At 45.1% G+C, this 20040-nt stretch overlaps 1 protein-coding gene across 1 annotated transcript; it reads right to left on the bottom strand.

Moving 5' to 3' along the window:
* Positions 1-94: 94 nt before the first annotated feature.
* Positions 95-19840, bottom strand: ubald1a (UBA-like domain containing 1a). The gene is made up of 3 exons (XM_015963695.3): positions 19467-19840; positions 18895-18957; positions 95-2127 (listed from the first exon to the last, which is right to left on the bottom strand). Exons 1-3 carry the CDS (start codon positions 19572-19574, stop codon positions 1807-1809), a joined length of 492 nt encoding a protein of 163 aa, XP_015819181.1. The 5' UTR covers positions 19575-19840; the 3' UTR covers positions 95-1806.
* Positions 19841-20040: the final 200 nt, after the last annotated feature.

Raw genomic sequence — 20040 nt, 5'->3', positions numbered from 1 at the left:
TCCTTTTAACACCACTGCTGTAGTTTATTGTTTTATGATCAAGAGGCCAAACAGCATGGTGCAGGTTATTCACACTCCAGTAAATGATTCCCAGTAGGTTGACATACAATATTTATTTAGGTTCACAAAAATGATAAGTTAATTATCAGGTAGTCCACAAATATTGTGGGAATGGTCTCATACAGTCATACAAGGGAAACTAACATGAGAAACCATGTAGGAACAGGCCCACCCAGAAACTCTGATTTATCCAAATAAAGTCATGACGTGTGGAGAAATAAAGAGTGACTTCAAACCTTAGTCCAGTCTAAAAATGGTAAAACTTAAAAGAGGATGTTGGTTATTTTCATATTATTCTCATATCCACGATTTTCTAATCATCATTTTTGTTCTTTAACAAAAAAAAAAACCCTCGGTTATTCAAAATATTCCTCTTAGACTCTTTGATTCATGTAAAAATAATTGAAAGAACTCAGAACAAAGAGGGCCAAACCTGTGTCTCAAATATTGCCATATATCAGGGTTTCCCCTAAATCTGTCCCTCAGCAGGACTGGGGAGACCCCCACCAGAACACTATCTGAGGGTGTGCTGCTCTCTGAGAGTCTAGTGTCCCCAAATCACACATGGTCTGTCCCACCGGTCCAACTTTGTCTTCGACCCATCTTTTCTATTTTTATCCACCCCTCACGTTCGCTTGCTACAAAAGATGCTGTGAACATGTCATGCCAAGTGTCGATTCGATTTAAAAAGATGGAGTAGTCATTATATTTGTTTGATTTCAAAGACATTTTAGCTGCAAGTGAAGCCCCCACCCCCACATCCCCGTCTCTTCCCTAGAGCTCTAAACAAAAATCAGCATTATAAACAATATGAAACAGGAACTTCTAGTTTTTACTCGTAAGAATCCAAATCTTCAGAAAAAACTACACAGCGGTAGTCAGAGTCCGGGTTTAGAACATGGTGTCCGGAACAGAAACCGTTGGCGTGAACCAGAGTGGCCATTGCCGTTAAGAAAACAACAAAACACAAACTTTAAAAACATGTCCTGTCGGCAACAGTTGGTTTAAGAATCCCTGATTGGCTGAAAGAAGTCAGGTGACCACCAGGTGAGGTAAGAAAAGTCCCGCCTTTGACGATGGGGATGACAATATGAAGCTGTTCCTTCTAAACCCTAATGTGTGTGTGTGCGTGATTATACAACAGGGACCGTATATTTGTGTTTCTGCTTACGAACGGACCACCAGCTCACATGCGTCCACATGATGGACTCGGAGTCCGTTTAAAAAGTATAAAAATGAAACAACGCTGCATCGCAGCTTCCTCTTTCTTCATGCAGCACAGAAACACAGAAGAGCGGCTGTTCAGAGGGAACCGGCCCAGAAGGCGGGGAACAAAAAGTCAAACTAAGGGAAAAATTGATGTTTGCTGCCTTGAACGTCACAGAGAATCCTTGGGCGTGACAATTACTTTAAGTTCAATAATAATTCTCTTTATCTAAGTTATTATTCATGAAACACTAACAAAGACCTCAGCTGCTGTCTTATTACTGTGTGTGTGTGTGTGTGTGTGTGTGTGTGTTTCTTGGGTTCTGGATTGACTTTTGCATTGGTTCTCTTCTTTAATCGTCCATGATCAGGTTTTCTTGGTTTGCGTAGATCCTGCCTTCCCGTCTCATCGGGTGTTTTTGGGATAAGAAAAAAAGGCCCGTACTCATTCCTACCCATTATTGCCTCCCACTCTGCCCCACTTTCACCCCCTCCCTCCCTGAGCTTGGAGGGGGGCCTTTTTCAGTCCTGTGCGGCCCTTCATCTCTCTGCCTCCATGGCTACGCTAGCCTTCTGCTCGGCGCCAGAGTGTGGGTTCACACCCATGGGCCAGGTGGGGCAGGGCTGTGTGGGGGGCTGCCCCTGAGTCCAGAGTCCTTGCTGAGGCTGCGGCACGTTAGGTACATTTGGTGGGACCCCCCAGCCACCGACCTGAGGGGGAGGGGGTGAGGTGGCCATGGTGGCGGCCATGGGGCTGCCGCCGCCGCCGTTGAAGCTCTCAGACGCTTTCAGTCGGGAGAACATGGTCAGCGCATCGGGGAAGTTGGGAGGCGTCGCTGGCGTGTTGGCTGGGGTGCACATCTGAGGAGGAGCAGGAGAGAAACACAATTAGAGGAGCTGATTCCTCAGACCTGACCTCAGATCTGCAGAGAAAAACGTGTCAGTTGTGTTTTCAGTTTGTGGTGATCTCAAGGTTTCACTCAAAAACCAGGTCCAAGGCAAGGTTAATCACACTGCTAACAGGGACTAAACAGGAAGAACAGGGTCACAGATCCAGACTCTGGAGGAAAACGTTCCCTTTATTCCAGCCCACAGACAACCTGCATCACTAGAGCTGCTGCAGCAGCCAGTTAAGCTCAGAGCCACTCCATCATGAGCCAACCCACTGTCAAGCAACTACCAGTGTTCGACTGCTGTCCCTGTGTTTGATGCAGCTTGTGGTTTTAGAAGTCCTTAAATATTTTAGTGATACAAACAGTAAAACCTGATTAGAGAAGTGTTATTTCTACAGGAAAGTTACAGTAAAGAGACGCTGTTTCAGCAGCTCTGACAGGATACAGGATGTTTAGTATAAAGTTCAGGGGAATCCCAGCAGCCCCTCATGATGACATCACACTAGTTCTGTGCACTTCCTGTTTCAACAACAACAGTATGGCCATCCAGCTGGATTTAGCAGAGCAGATGTACTTGTTTAATTGTACAATATGGACTTACACAGCAATGGGATATACACTCTGCACACCTGGGAGCTAAAAGCAGCGCTGGGACCTTTGACCCTGCAGGCAGGGCTCTTTGTAAACATCAACATCATCATCGTGCTCCAAGACCTGCTTCCTTCTTGTTCAAGAAAAATAACAACAAGCTGGCGTATTCCACAGAGACCGAGACAGGCCCCACCATGACGTCCCTAAATCACCTGGCACAAACGGTGGAAGAAAATGCTCCGGCAACTCCCGGGACTGGGATTAAGTCAGATCAAACCTACTTAGGGTTTAATTCAGTTCAGATTGAACAGAAAGCGTTTCTGTTTAAATTAAATCTGTTTAAACGACCCACGCCTTTCTTCAGTGATTATGCCCACATAGCAAATCTCAAAGGCAGCAAGGTCCCGCTGATGATTGAAACTTTAACTGAATGAAAGGCGGTTTGTTTTGATGGTAGATTTCCCAGAATGCCGTCTTACATGCTTCCTGGGTGAGTTATGAGGAGTAACAGCTGCAGCCACACACGGATACTGGAGCTGCAGGAGACGCGAACATGCTGAGAGAGAGGAAAGAAATGTGGGAAAGAAAATTCCCCTTGCTGACGACCGGAACCAAAGCTAATCGACTCCTGGCTTCGTCATCCAGGATCTGCAGACAGTGATCCAGTCTCAGAGCACAAGCTGCCTTCAGGAAGAGACAACCCCGCTCCTCCCTCGGGGGTGTAATTAAACCACCTTACCCCCTAAAAGTGCTGCTGCTTGCTGGTTTGTCCTGCAAGATAATAGTCTGCAGCCGAGCCGGCCCAGGACAGGCCGAGCCAGCGGTTCTGAAAGAGGCGGGCTGTTATGGAAGGTGCTGTGTAATCTGACAGGAAGTGCTGGCTCATGTCTCTGGGTGACTTCCTGCAGTAAAGAGACACCCTGGAATGCCGAAGTCACCTTCCTTCTTGTGTTGTGGTGGGCAGCGACAGACAGGCCGGTCGGTCGGGTTTCTCTACGCTGAGTTTTAAAGAACGTTACAGGGCGCGTGCGCACACACACACACACACACACACACACACACACACACACACACACACACACACACACACACACACACACACACACACACACACACACACACACAAGTAAAACAACACATCACACCATTACGTTTGAGTGTGGACTCTATCTGGGTAGAGGACAGAGTCAGAGATAGACGTGGTATCGACCCAAAGAGATGAATATCTGGCTCGGGTCGGGCTGCTCATCAGACAGAATCATGCTGATACAACCTTCAGCAGAGACCGGCCGTGGCAGATTAGTCCCGACGAGCGAGACTCGGTTAGATGAGACACACATCTCTTCTACTGGTGAGACAGGAAGTGCAGGCTGTGTTTTCTCACGCAGGATTTTATAAATTCAGTCTTTTAAAATTTACAAAAGAAAAAAAAAATCCAACAATACTTCCCATTCCCTCACGGAGGATGTCCACTACAGATGTTTCATCCCGGGGTTTGTTTCCACTCATCACAACTACCATGTCCCTAATGAGACCAACAAGCAGCTCAGTCCATGGAAACACCACACAGCCATCACAGCAGAAACACTAGCAGCAGCAGCAGCAGCAGGAGGGCTTTTAAGGATGTCTGAAATGTTCATTTCTACCAGAAACAATGGAGACATCTGAAATACTTTTCCAGTCCACTTAATATATGTTCAAATAGCTTGCCAAACTCTACAGTGGGTGGTTGTGGTTCAAGAGCTAAAACACACTGGTGGTGTTCCCTGACTTTGTCAGAACCAGTGATCAACATCCTTAGCGGCGCAGCTACGACGCACAACGATGTCACCTGCTGTGACCTCCGGCCTTGGGTCGGTTGGGTTTTTGTGTTCCAACTCCCAACAACCATTCAGAAATAGCACGCATCACTAATTTAAAATGCTGCAATGCTAACAAATGAGAAGATGTACTTCTGCAGCTGATGGTTTGCTAATGATGTTGGAGCTAACCTCAGACCGTAAAGCTCAGATCATAACTGATCGGTAACTTAGAGCAGCAGACATTCAGCAATAGGTTGCTGTTATTTCTTTGTAAGTACTAATCTGGCTAGTTGCAGATTTACGCTCACGGTTTAGACACAAATACAACAAAATCTGATGGGGTTATGGTTTCCCTGCCTGTAGGATGGAGTGTATGCACACACAACATGTGCTGACGTAAAGAGTGTTTACATGGGTTTAAACCAGCGAAAGGTCTGATAAGCTTGTTTAGTTAACCCACATAAACTCTTACGCCATAGCTTTTTAAAAAGGCAACAGGATCACCTTTAACTTAAGACAAAAACATTCACTCCTGTTAACAAAAAGGACAAAAACAGGAATATTAGCAGCAAACAACAGGAGGCGCGCTACAGCGCAGAGGTGTAGCCATTTAGGGCTGTGGAGAGGCAGGGGGAACAACAGACAGCAAGAAGCAGTTTGTGTTCAAAACACAGCCAACACAGGAGTTGCCATGGGGATGGTTGTTATGAGGATGTAGAACAGATCTCCTGTTGACGGGACGGGGCCACGGTCGCAGGCTGGGGCCCGGTTTGGTCCACCCTCCATCTAGTCTGTTTGCTAACGCCAGTGAAAAAAAAACGCACAGTCCACACAAACCCATCCTCCATAAACCTGCAACACTCCTCGCTTTGTTTACATGCATGTGAGAGTGTGTTTGTCCACAAACACAGATGAGGCGAGATGATTTTCAGTCTGACCAAAGACATTCTTCAGAAACATCAAGTATGTGAGCGTGGCTCGCTGAGAGAAGAGCTCTCTATCCTCCTGCTAGTGAGCACAAATCAGCTTCTCTATGTCATGGTTACCACACACACACATACACTCACGCGCACACACACGCACCAGTGGCGGTGCCAGGGGGGTGCTAGGGGGCGCTATAGCTAACCCTGGATTAGCCATAGACCCCCAAGTAAATATTAGATTTTTTTTTTTTTTACAATTTAATTTCAATTTAACGTGTGGATGTGATAATATTTAACATACAAAACAAAAATAATCAGTAAATTATCATATAGATAGTAAAAACTTAAACCACAACAGGAAATTGATGTTAACCTTTGACCTCATTTTCCACCTGCGAGTGAAAGGTAGAGCTAGTGGTAAAATGGATCGGTTTTTGTTGCCCACGTTTCCACGGGTTCAGTCAGAAACGAATGAATCTTTGGAAGTGATCTCAGACCCACAAAAACCTACGGATCTGGATGAAGAGAGTCGACCCTCAACCGCCGCAGCAGTCGAAGGTTTTGCCGCTGGAAATGCTAACGCTAACATTAGCTAACCTTGCAACACTATAGATGGTTTTCTGTGTGGCTGTGTGTGTTTATGATTTCATGGAAAAGTCAGCGATTGTTCATATGTTTATGATGTATATTAATGACTGTTTCAGGTGTTGTGCACGCATGTGTATCTGCTAGTGTTGAAGGTGTTTTAGAGAACAACGGGTGCACATGACCTCTTCCTTCATAGCACCCTCAGTAAAAAGACTAGCTCCTTCATAGCACCTGCAGAAAAAAATTTCTGGAGCCGCCACTGATGTGCACACGCACACACAACACACACACACATACGCACGTACACACACACACACACTTCTTCAGTAACTAAAGTGTTTTCTGGTGTTTTTATTTATTTAGTTTGAAGCTAATCTTACAACAACTTTAGCAACAGCTAAATATGCTAACATGGACACTAAATAAAGAAGAAAAACTGACTTTTAAAAATATTTTAAACATTCACAAAACATTTTCCTACAAACATTAGCATGTCCTCACGCCGGTCTTCTGTCCCCTCTTGTTCTCTCCCTCACCTCCTCCCATCTGTCTACAGCATGTTGGGTTCAGTTGTCAGCTTCTGCAGCTAACTGCTGAGGGATCCGTGAGGGCTTGTGACTCATTATAATGAGAAAGGTGTGTGTGTTCTTCTGACCCAGGAGCTGTTGACCAAGTGTTCTATAAAATGGAGACATTGTCTTGTGCTAGGATGCAGAGCCTTCTAATAATAATAATAATAATGCATTGAACTTATATAGCGCTTTTCTAGACACCCAAAGTCGCTTTCACACACACTCACATTCACACACTGCTAGTGATGGTAAGCTACTTGTAGCCACAGCCGCCCTGGGGAGGTCCGACAGAGACGAGGCTGCCATTTGGCGCCGTCGGACCCTCTGACCACCACTAACACAGGTAAGTTGGGTGAAGTGTCTTGCCCAAGGACACAGCAGCAGGATACCCCTGGTGGGAGCTGGAATCGAGCCCATGACCCTCCGATCATGAGGCAACCCGCTCTACCACCTGAGCTACTGCTGCCCCCAGTGTCTAGATGATTTACAGTGTTTTAATGTCTAACAGCACGTGTGTCTCAAATGACAACATATCACATAAAAACGTGCTTTTAGCAGAATAAAACTGCCTTCATAATGAATGTAATTATTAAATGATCACTTGCATCACAGCCTGACCCCAAAATTCCACTATCTCTGCTCCGGCACAAACTCCGCAGCAAAATCGGTCCCGTTGTAGTCAATCAGAGCTGTTCCACTACTGTGGCCGTGCGGCGCAGTGCGCCGCCCGCTGTTCCGCCATCCAGCAAAAATAGGATCAATTCTATTTTTGCCGGACGCCGGAGCACCTCCACGGTCAATGGACATAAATCACAACCTCCCAACAGGAAAGAGAGCAAGCACAACTTCCGTTATTTCACAATAAATCGATAACAAAAAGCGTTTTATGTTTCAAATGCACAGGTTTAACAACTTTTAACAACTATGAATGGCGGCTGAACTTTAAATGCACAAAAAAAGCAATAAATAAAGTTTCCACTATCAAAGTAGTCACACTTTGTTGATCCAAACACTGCTGATCTCTAAACACAAATGATGGGCAGATTAAACAGTTCATTTTGATGCTTCTCCCACACAACTGGTGTTTGGATCTAACTTCCGCGTTTATTGCTCGGACTGTATCGCAAGATCTCGAAAATCCCACGCATGCCTGTTTGCGCACCTCAGGTCTCCGCACCGGAGCGGAGCCGTTGTAGAGCGGGTACCAGTAAAAATTGAGTTTGGAAGCGAGCGGCAACGGAAAGCGGGGGCGGAGATAGTGGAATTTTGGGGTTAGTCAGGACATGTTGCAACCAAACAAGCTGAGACTGCTGAACGTTTAAACTTAAGAGGCCGGTCATCAGTCTACCAACAAAGCAACGGGAGGAAAAGGTTCCTGACCTTAATCCAGCTGTTATGCAGCTGGACAGCCTTCAGTAAAGGAATATTAATGTTACAGTATATGTGGTGTGAGGCAGCAGAAGGAAATTAGGTACAGCACAGGATAATTTCTGTCTCAGGCGCAATACTAACACATTATTGTTATTTTATAGGAAAAAGATGAAAACAAGGAGAAAATTAATCATTTAAAAAGACACTAAGTAATATCAAACAAGAACTAGCTATAATAATAAAAACACCTTTTCAAAAACTAAATATAGAAACGTGGACACCAGAGGTTAGAGGAGCCGTCAGGCTGAAGAAGAACACGAAGACGAAGAAAAAGACGAAGAAGAAAAAGAAGAACTTTTATATGGCACCTCTCAGGATAAAAATCACAAGTATCAAAAGATTTAAAAAATGATAAAAATTTTGTTTAAAAGGAGAAAAGGACCAACAAAATTGTAAGGAAAGGGAAAGAGAAAATGAATAGGACAGAGGGAAATCAATGGATCCCAGAAAGGCAGAATATGAACAGAATAAGGAGAGGGTGGTAATGAGAAGGAGGCCTACAGGTCATGGCCGGTCAGTGGGTCTCCAGAAGCAGCACACAGGTAACGGATGGCCAAGCGGGGTGCAGCAGTGGCAGTTTCTGAGGCAAAAGCTCGGGCGTGGGAAAAGTTCGGAGAGGCTATGGAAGGGGACTATCGATCGGCTCCAAAGAGGTTCTGGCAAACTGTCCGGCGCCTCAGGAGGGGAGGCAGCAACTCGCTCACACTGTTTACAGTGAAGACGGGGAGCTGCGGACATCAGTCGGGGCTATAGTAGGACGGTGGAAGGAATACTTTCAGGAGCTTCTCAATCCCACCGACGCGCATTTCGAGGAGGAATCAGAGCTGGGAGAGCTGGGAATGGACCGTCCGATCTCTGGGGCAGAAGTTGCTGAGGTAGTCAAACAACTACACAGCAGCGGAGCCCCGGGGGGTGGATGAGATTTGTCCTGGGTATGTCAAGGCTTTGGATGTTGTAGGGCTGTCGTGGTTGACGCGTCTCTGCAACGTTGCGTGGTCATCCGGGGGCAGTTCCTGTGGAGTGGCACAGTAAGTGGAGTGGATTTCTAGGCGCAGCCGTGGTGTTGAGGGTGTGGAGTTTGGTGGCAGGAGAATCTCGTCTCTGCTTTTTGCAGATGATGTGGTCCTCCTAGCTTCATCGAGCTCGGACCTTCAGCTTTTGCTGGGTAGGTTCGCAGCCGAGTGTGAAACGGCTGGGATGAGGATCAGCACCTCCAAATCTGAGACCATGCTTCTCAACCGGAAAAGGGTGGTTTGCCAACTCCTGGTCGGGAGAGAGGTCCTCCGCCAAGTGGAGGAGTTTATCTTGGGGCCTTGTTCACAAGTGAGGGAAGGAGGGAGCGGGAGATTGACGGGCGGACTGGGGCAGCATCTGCAGTGATGCGGACGCTCTGTCGTGGTGAAGAAGGAGCTGAGCTAGAAAGCCAGGCTCTCAATTTACCAGTCGATCTACCGCCCAGTCCTCACCTATGGTCATGATCTTTGGGTAATGACCAAAAGAACGAGATCGCAAATACAAGCAGTCGAAATGAGTTTCCTTCACAGAGTGGCTGGGCTCAGCCTTAGGGATAGGGTGAGGAGCACGGACATCTGGGAGGGACTCGGGAGTGGGGCTGCTGCTCCTCTGCATCGAAAGAAGCCAGTTGAGGTGGTTCGGGCATCTGGTCAGGATGCCTCCATGACGCCTCCCTCGGGAGGTGTTCTGGGCATGTCCTGCCGGTAGGAGGCCCCCGGGTCGACCCAGGACTACCTGGAGGAAATACATCTCTAGGTTGGCCATGGAACGCCTGGGTGTCCCAGCTGATGAGCTGGCAGACGTGGCTGGGGAGAGGATCGCCTGGGAGGCCATACTTGGGATGCTGCCCCCGTGAACCGGACCTGGATAAGCGGAGGAAGGTGAGGTGAGGTAAATACAGACATGTGTTATTGTTGTAAACAACTTCATTAGATCTGTTCAAATTGAATACCTTTCCAGACCAAGCAGCGATGTAAAGCGACAGCGAGTCTACCTTTTCTTGCATAAAAGATAAATGAAATTAACTAAATGTTCCAGTTTTAAGAGGGGGCCAAAAAAAAAAGCAGCCGACACCTCTCTGGCTGTTCTATCAAACTGTAAGTTAAACCCTAAAGCAGGAAGCTTTCAGGCTCATTTACTTTAAATATGTCTGAACTACATCACCAATATAAATAAACAGTTTCATCTGCTTGATGAACAGGAGAGGAAAAAAGAAAAGAAAATCTGTTCTGAAACATCAAATCTGATGTGTTTAGTTGTGGTTACAGGAAATGGACTGGACCTCGACATGACTGATGTGATGTCACATTTGACATATGTGCATGCACCTCCCAAACGTACGGGAGACAAAGAACTACCTCAGACAGACGGAACAACAAAGAGAAGCATCATCAGCAGAAAAGGAGCCAGAAGAGTCCTCTAAAGAACGTGTTGCTGCTTTAACAGGATTCCGCCTGCCTTTTAAATAGGTAGTGTTTTATAGCGTGTGTGTGTGTGTGTGTGTGTGTGTGTGTGTGTGTGTGTGTAGTAGTGTTTTTGTTGTTTAGAAGCTGCAGATGTGTCTGTGGAGTCTGAGGATAAATTATCACCAAGCTGAATTTAAATCAGTTTTAATAGGAAATTTGAGTCAGACGTTTCTGATGCTAAACGTAGAAGCATCAGTAAAAGCATAGTTGTATAAATGGAAATGCATTGCTTGTATTTTCAGTAGTGTATTTCTGTCACTTTTATTTTTCAGTTTCATTTTTTTAATTAAATTGTTATTGAAAGTTGCTCGATCTGCTTAGAAGAGTTGGCAACTACAGCAGTAAGCACAGACTAGCCGTTAGCTCATCAGTCCTGTCAGAGGTTACTATTCCTCCAAACAGAAGCGCGGGTAATTGTTTAGAACTGTTCCACACTAACACGTTACATGCTACACCAACCCAGCGACATCAACCTGGAGCCAGAAAAGTCCTTTTTGTCTGCGTTTTGTTATCACACATAGTAAGGTGGTGTGTTTCTAGGTGTGTGTGCTGAAACTACAGCATGGGACAACGAAAGAGAACAAAAAAAAAACCAAAAAAACAACTGATTGACAACATTAAAGGCCCAGACATGTAGCAACTGCTAGGCTAACGATAAGCTGAGTGCCTCACGTTTTTGTTAAAGGAGTTTGGGTAGAGAAACTACTAGGCTAAAGGTCGTTGTACACACATAGAGCACTCGTGTCGTTTAGCTCTTAACTGTCAGTTTCGGTTTCAGTGTCCATGTTTTATTTGTAACCCAAACCAAACTTTTCAATGGGGTGGTTAGTAGAGGAAGCGGTCGTTCCTCTTTAGATAGTAGCACACAGGATCATTTACACACCTGGAGAGAAAAGAGAGGTGGAAACGAGCAGGTATTAAGAGTCGACAGTGCAGGATTAGCAGGACTAAGCAGCAAGGAGAGAGTACAGAAGGAGCTAATCTGAGCCGGCAACCTGAGAGTCGACCTGAGAGTTCAGGCCACGGACAATCTGACCACGACGCATTAGTGCAGCACACCCGGCTCCCATGTGCAGCCCGTCTTCACCCAGGAGCCCTCTACAGTCTGTTCTCTGACCCAGTCCAACCAAACCTAAACACATCTGTACCATCCTCTGAACCCATCAGCCAAAGTTCGTGAGTGTGTGTGTGTGTGTGCTTGTGTGTGGTGGGGGTTCTGGGAAGCCATGCTCCTGGAAACATCCAGAGCAACATGCTGGAACATGCAGAGAGCACAGGCCAAACCTCTTCAGATGTGGTTAAATGCTTGGCATGGCTGTACGACACCACACACACACAGACACACACACACACACTCTCTCACTGAGAGAATGAGCCAAATCAGGACTTCTAAATGGTCCTTTCTGTACGCCACGCCTGGACACCCAAACCGAGTGTTTGTAGTAACCAAAAACACACACAGATGTACAGACCCCCCCCCGCCCAGGGGTTAATAATGTCAGGAAACACCCTCATGTCTGTTTTTATCACCACCCAACAGTGAACTATACTTTTCTACCACCTCGCCGTGCCCTGGTAGTCAACGCTGAACGTTGATCGGTTTCATTCTCCTCGTGCGTACTGGTGACCAACAGCGATGGCAGCACAAGAGTCATTACTGAAACCAAGGAGCCCTGTTCTGCGTACGTTTACACCAAGAGTTGCTGCATATGCGTCAGAGCGAGCAGCATTTAGGAAAAGAGGGGATACAAATGTAACTTTGCTAGATGCTTACTGTTACCGGATGCTAACTTTGAATAAGACATGATCAAGTCCTGCTGTTAGAGTTTGGAGAAAACCAGATTTCATGTCATCAAAGTCATTCTAGAGAGTTTGCTCACATGGTAAAAAAAATATTTCCTACAAATGTAGCACTAAATGACAATTAAGGTGATCAAATTTAGAGAATTTATCAACGGTTACCTCATCACATCCGATGCTTTTCTGCTGTCCCGACCCAGTGAAGCTTAAAAAAGTTTATTCGATTTTATAAAATGAAACCACAGAACAGTTTTGGAGTTAAGACAAACTGAAAAGGGATGTCAAAAGATTTCCTATTGGTTGCAATAAATTGTGGACTTTTATATTAAAAAAATGTCTCGTCCAATCGGATGAATTGTCACAAGAGAGAATGCTACAGCATCCTGATTACAGAAGGGAAAGGGCTGAATGTGGGTTAATCACAGCGGATATGATCATTACACCAACAGAGAAGCAACACCCCTCTCTAACCTCGTGCAGTCCTGAATTTGTTGTGACGATTAGGGCTGCAACAACGAATCGATAAATTCGATGAAAATCGATTACTAAAAGCGTTGGCAACGAATTGCGTCATCGATTCGTTGTGTTGCGCAACTCTTCCAAAAGCCCCCTCCCCTCCTGCCCGCCGTTGCGCGCAGACCGGTGGAGAGCCGGCAGGTGTTTGTAAGAGGAACATGGCAGAAGCAGCGAGACCCCAAAAAAGTAAAAACTTCTAAAGTTTGGGAGGATTTTCAGTTAAATCAGGCGAAGACATGCAACGTTTGTAGGTCAGACTTAGCATGGCACGGGGATACTACGGTGATGATGCAGCGTCTTAAACGCAAGCATGTCAGAATCATCAGCGAGGAAGGAAAGAGCTCGGTGTCCGGGTAAGTTAAAAACTTTTCAAAAGTGATTCACCCAAGCCCCGGATTATTACACAGGCTAGACATGCCCTAAGCTCGTAAAAAAAAGTCTATAAAATTGTAAGCGCGACGCTATTAGATAGGCGGGGGGGGGGGGGGGGGGGGGACTCGCGCTGCTGCGAACCGGTTCCGCCGTCACATTCCCGCAGAAACTGGTTGATCACACCGGGGCCAGACTACTAACATGTGGCTTTACAACCACAATGTCCTCACAAGCGAAAACGCTTTTAAAAGGGAAGAAGGAGTCCTAACTGTTGCTGCAGGCGTGTTGTGTGCGTGTAGTTATATACTGGTTAATATATTTTTGGGTTCAGTTGCTTTCATGTGGCCTAATGTGAGTCTATTTGGGATCATTGGAATGATCAGCAGCATCTCTTGATGTGACTTTATGGCAGTTGCCCAGGGCATCATCACAAGGAGAATGGCATTCATTTACTTTTGTTTTATTTGGTATTTTTCAGTCATTTTTGGAAATAGTGATTAATTCACAGCCTATGTTTAATTTCATTTAAAAATTAGTTGTTTGACATCCCCAATTATAATAAATGTCTACAGATGAGATCAAACAAAACAGATGAGAATTGCCCTTAAGCTGTTTAACTTGGACCAAGCATTTTAGGTCACAGATAGATGTAGCTTAAGGTCTCTGTCTATACACCTTATAAGACAATTTAGGTGATGGCATGTTGGTTTTCTGCTATTGAACTGTTTTCTAATAATGTTGTGTTTAATAAAGTGAAGGAAGGAGAAAAAAAACGTTTCCCTAGCAGTTTTAAAAAATGTCCCTATGTAATCCGATTAATCGATTAATCGTGTCGAGACCCCATCCGATTAATCGATTATCCAAATAATCGTTTGTTGCAGCCCTAGTGACGATCCTCATTAAATGTCACATTTCTGAAAGCCCTACTTCTCATTTCCACAGCGTTGCAAATCAGAGCCGAGAGGAACAGATGAACGTACTGAGAGCAGAGAGGACGAAGGGCGAGAGACTTGCAGTACCAAAGCCAAATGCCCCCCCCCCCCCCCCCACACACACACACACACATGGAAGTACTGGAGATGCTCCCCTACAGGAAACACGTTCTTTGGTCTAAAAATGGCTGGATTTGTAGCCAAGTGCTTTCTGAGAAGACATCTCTAAGTTTCCTTTAACAGTCTGGACTGGGACAGAAGTGCACAAATAAAACGCCGGTTTTGCGGTCTGGTCTGCTTGCCTCTCAGCTTAGTCACATGATGGCATCACATGTTCCCAGACATCCAGCTGAGCTACTTCCTGTTCTGTGGTCACATGAGGATTCATTCACTTTACTGTGGCTGTTTGACTCCCATGGAGACCATGGTCAACACCATTCTGTGAATGGTGAAACTCCAACACGTACAGATGTACACACTGAACATGTAAATAGGTGGTTGTTACTCTGTCTTAGATCTAAAACATGGCTGAACTGGCCTGCTGCCGTTGGTTTACAGGAAATCGCTCCTAGTTAGCATTGCAAAGTGGCTCCCGCCTCTCTGTTTCTGTTGTTAGTCCAGTACTATAGTCAGAAGTGATGACTAGAGGATGTCTGACTCGACACCTGTAGATATTTAACTAACTAAGCACCAGGTGTACTCCGCTTCATATTTATTACCCACAAGTGAAAAGAAGCATGTTAATTATTCATAACAGGCTTTACAATTAACTTGTCCTTTGTGTAGAAAAAAGAAAACGTTTGTTGTAAAAACGCATAAATCAAAGTAATCTTTGGTCAAATGAATTAGTGTCTCACAGCTACCTGGACACTTTTGCTCCAAAGGAGAGTGAAAATGGATTTGTTTTGATTTGGAGCTGCTAATGGCATTAACAATGAGGCTAAAGCTACCAGGATGTCGTGGCGCTGAAATTCCAAAAGAGGAAACGCGAGTGGAAAACGGAATGTTTGGAGTATGAAAAGGAGAGGAGTCAGAGAGAGATGAACGGAGGCCCTGTGTGTGTGTGTGTGTGCGTGCGTGTGTGGTGTGTGTGTGTGTGTGTGTGTGTGTGTGTGTGTGTGTGTGTGTTTTAACAGGGTGGGGTTACAGAAAACAGGTTGATTAAAGCCTGGACATGTATCATGAGACGTAGAGACAAGCTTGGATGTCATCATCCCAAAACATGAAGATAAAGCAACGATCTTCACTCAGCTGCCTCCCTAATGTTCTCGCTTTTTAGTTTAAGTAAAAGTGAAGCAATGAGGGTGTTGTAAATGCGCTTGCATCATTGTTTGGTGTCTCAACACCAACTGAGCTCACCATTGAGCTGCTCTCCCAAAACCCGATGGCCTGTGCCAGCAGAGCCCATGGACAGGAAACACTTGGCAGAGGGGCAGGTTTCAGTCTCATCTAGGTCAGTTTATAGAAACTGTTCATGCAGCACCTTTATGATTTTGGTTTCTGATTCAGTGAGTCTGAGTGTGGTTTAGAAAATAGCTTTTCTGTCTATTTTTGGCACCAGAAGTGTTTCATGATGTTTCCACCTCGCTCCGATTTGCTTTCTGTAGCTTCTGTATCTTGAATTCTGTTTCTAAGCCACATCATTTCCCTTTAACCCGTGCCTTTGTTGACATTTGAATCATCGCATGCATCAAATAGTCCTGGTTACTCTGTTTAGCACGGGCAGATCAGGAAAACAAAGGCTGCATTCTCAGCTCATCCGTTCTTTTGTTGTTGTAAATGCAGCACGTACATCACATGTGATCTTAGTTACTCTAACGGCCACATGTGGAGATAAATGTGCCGCCTGTGTCGAGCGAGCCAAATGGATTAGATGTGTGTACCGTTGAACACCGAGGCCCGGTTCAGCTGCAGGAAGGTGCAAGCGCGGCACGCCACGTGCACGACCTTGGTTGCAAAATCAGTGATGTCTTTGATTCAGCTTCACTTCGATGCTGACCAGAAACACCAACACACTAGGGCTGCCGCAATTAGTCAACTTGCCACGTCGACAAATAAAAATAGCCATCTATTAATTTAATAGTCAACACGTCGTTTATTTTAAAAACATTTTTTAAATCTCGTCTGCTGCGGCACGTTTGGCGGTGGCTTCCTGCCTTTGCCGCCGCTTTGGCTTCGAGGCACATGCGCAGTAGCGGCCATCCAGGTCAGCCTTCGTCACCGGAGAAGAAAAACATGGCGAGTCTGCAACGTAGCTCAAACGTTTGGGACATTATACAAATTCAAAAGAAAGGAATATAGAGTTCAAACTCTGCTGAGTGAAACTCTCCATTCACGGAAGCACATCAGCGATACACGAGCACCTTAAGAGGAAGCACGTCATGGCGGAGAACAAAGAGTTGACCTCTTGTTAGCTGCTAACATAGCTGTAGCAACACCAGTAGCGGTGGCGATTTTATTACCTTTAGAACATGTGTGTATGTCACGTATTTTTGCTCTAACTAAAGTGCTCCTCTTCAACGGACGAGTTTGTTACGCACACCCCAGCAAGCTAACATCCTGAACGAGGTCACTGTGAGCGCGTTGGCCACGAGACTTCTGTCCATGCCGAGAGGTCAGGGTTTCAAAGAGATGATCAAGCAGCTCAACCCAGGATACCACGACAACGACCTACCAGACCGATCCCATTACACCACCATGATGGAAACGAACGATGAAATAGCCTTTAAGAATGGAAGATGAAGCGCTTCAACCTTGCCACCATGCCTCTTGTGAACACAAGCCATTTCTGTGTATGATTTATTTTTGGTTTTAGGTGACTACCTCCATCTGACTGTAGCATTTATAACAGGTTACAAAGCTAATTAAATGTTTAATAAGCTACCATCTTGTCTTTATTATTAGATGCCACATAACTGATCACACTTCAGACTAGAAGCTAATGATGGTATAATAGAGCATCCTGGTGCAATATAAGCTATGCTTTTATCAACGACACGATTAGTCGACTATTAAAATAGTCATTTGTGGCAGCTCTAGCGCACACACACACACACACACACACACAAATTGAATGTGATAAAGCTGAATAACAGCTCTTGTGAAGGATCAAACATCAGGATGGATATTTTCACCCCAGATCCCTACGTATCCATGTCAGGCTCTGGCAGCAGGCGGCACACTAATGCCTGTGTGCTGCCTGCTGATCAAATACTGCTAGTGTTTCATAACATTCAACCCCTTTGTGTCTGTGTGCACTCAGTCTCTGCAACACTCTCCCCCAGGTTGCCCCCACCACACACACACACACACACCACCCATGTAAATGTGTCGGGCAGCATTAACCCAATCACCAAAAACAGCAGAATTATTCAAAGCAAATGCAGCAACACCAGGGTCCTCTTCCAGTAAACAGTCTTTGTTATTCTTCTAATCCCCAGTAACTCAGAGAATCCTCACTCTACCACATGAATCAGGAGGATGTAGAAAACCTTTATTTTGATGGCTGTCACTGAAACATGTTTTATTCTGCCAGTTTGTGTTTGTATCGAAAATGACAGAAGTCCATCCCTGGACATGCATCTGTACCCTGATCACAGTTGGAATCCATTCTCAGCTGATCGATCTCTCCAAACACAAAAACGGCTCCAACCCAGGCGGTGTTGCACACACATCAAGCTGAAACTGTGCTAACAGATTGCACCAGATTTTACAATATTGTGTGGGATTGCACACAATGTTTAACTTTAACATCATTTCTCAACATAAGATGAATTCAATTTGAAGATCGTGACCTGAAAAGCAGCAGGTGTGAATCCAATCACAGGTTCCAGGCTTTTAATTCGAATTTTTTAAAATTATTTCAGTTTTGCCTGTATGTACTCGATTACATTTACAGTCTGTCAGCTCCTGTTTTTTGTCCACCCTACTTAATTGTTTTCAGTAGATTTGTATTGCTTTAACTAACAACATTGAAATGTTTTTATATGAGGAACAGCTAAAGAGAAAATGTTTCAGAAAAAGGCGAGCTGGCCAGTCACTCAAACAACTGAGTAAACACAAACAAAACGTTTAATCTCAGTCTCACTCGTGTGGGATTTGATGTGACTAAAAATCTAATCACTGGCTTTAAAAAATCATCAGCAAATAGAAGAAAGACAAAAGCTCTCCACACAACAACGTGACCACAGCAGCAAACAAAGATGTCCATAATAACGGGGAGGCTCGGTAATGTTGGATATGAAACAGAATACTGTCTGTATTAAAATATGAACCATCATTCTTTTGTTTTCTAAATACTATACATAATTAGGAACAAGGGGGGCAACATGTTCCTGTCCAAGAGAACAATCTGTACCTTTCAGAATAAAAGCAATTTAACTTCCTTTATGCAAATTCTAATTTAAATGTTTTGAATTGAACTAGAATTAAACCATAGTACTTTATTTGAATAAATCCTGCTGTATTCCTGGCACCTCTGAATGTACACAGTGTCCCCCCCGCGCATGCCTGGCTGTGTTTATTTCTGGAAGGAAGCTCACAACATGGCCGACATGTGCTTTGTTATTGTTAGTACAACATCGTGTCCCTCGGACTCGGAGGGCAGTTTCTCATCTCCTGCACCACTCAGAACAAACACCGTGGTTAAAAAGGGACACTGGTCCCAAATTTCAGCCTGGTTTGACACAAACTGAGGACTAAAAACACGCAAAAATAAACCCCACTCACCATTTGATGATGATGATGGCCATATGGAATATTTGTTTCTTGAAAAAAGGCACTGAGGGCAGTCTAAAAGGAAACACAGGCAACATTACATAATTATAGGTCTACAAACTGAAGGGATTAAAACGACGGTTGTTTCTGACGCGTCGTGTATCAAGTCACGTTGGATAACAAAAGAGTAGACCAATCTCACGGTAGACTAAACTGTGTATTGTGTCAAAGTACTGGTTTGCAGGTTAGTCGGTAACACGGCGATCATCTTTATTGCGTAATAGCCTAGCCTTTACGTTGCTGTCATGTGTCGGATTATAGTATTTAATCCGGAGTGAAGTCTGAGTGGATGTGCTTTGCCCCTCTCTGTTGGGCTGTGTCCCCAAATCTGGTAAAAGAAATGATAAATTCCCTTTGAATAAAATAAAAGTTAGGAAACTGAAATGCTTTGTTTTTGGACGGAACAAAAAGTGTTGTGGCTGACAAGTGGGTTCGAGACCGAACTAATGGTTAAACATAAACATTAGCTTAGCGGCTAACGCTGCCTTGACTCTAACCGTGGCTGAAGCCGGGTCCCTCTTTACCTCGAACTGCCAATGTGCCGCTTGCAAAAGCTGCTTCGCTTGGTCTGCCGCACAACCCGCCGTCAGGACGAACTGGTTAATCATGACTTGGTGTTTTAGTTCATCCATTTTCCACAACACCCGTGTCCTACTTTACTGCGGCTGCTGGCGCTGAAGCAGACTTCTCGAACGTTTTTCCTCCTCTTTCTTCTTATTCTGCCCCGTTGTATTCCGTCCCACTGCCTCTCACTCGTCCACCATTACAGCCGGTTGAGCAAACACAAATATTTACTGTAGGAGCGGTGGTGGAAGGGAACGCGGCGTGATTGACAGCAGCTCGCAGCCAATCGCGAGGCCGCATCGCCGGTGGGAGTTGTAGGCTGCCAGCGAACGGTCTCGTATCGGTTCGTGTTTCACTGTCAGTTCTGGGTCTATTGTCGCTGTTCGGACACAATTTAAACTGGAATCAATCTTTACAGGAGGTAATGGTTTTAAACAGGGCAGATTGGTGACGACTACGTCGCCGCATGATGATAAACTCCAAGTGGAGGAGCGTTAGACTGTTTGTTTTGGACTACAAATCCCATGAGCACTC

Source organism: Nothobranchius furzeri, chromosome 16 (assembly GCF_043380555.1).
Source record: "Nothobranchius furzeri strain GRZ-AD chromosome 16, NfurGRZ-RIMD1, whole genome shotgun sequence".
Classification (NCBI taxonomy): domain Eukaryota; kingdom Metazoa; phylum Chordata; class Actinopteri; order Cyprinodontiformes; family Nothobranchiidae; genus Nothobranchius; species Nothobranchius furzeri.
The sequence above is the reverse complement of the archived record's forward strand: the minus strand, read 5'-3'. Positions and strand labels throughout refer to the sequence as shown.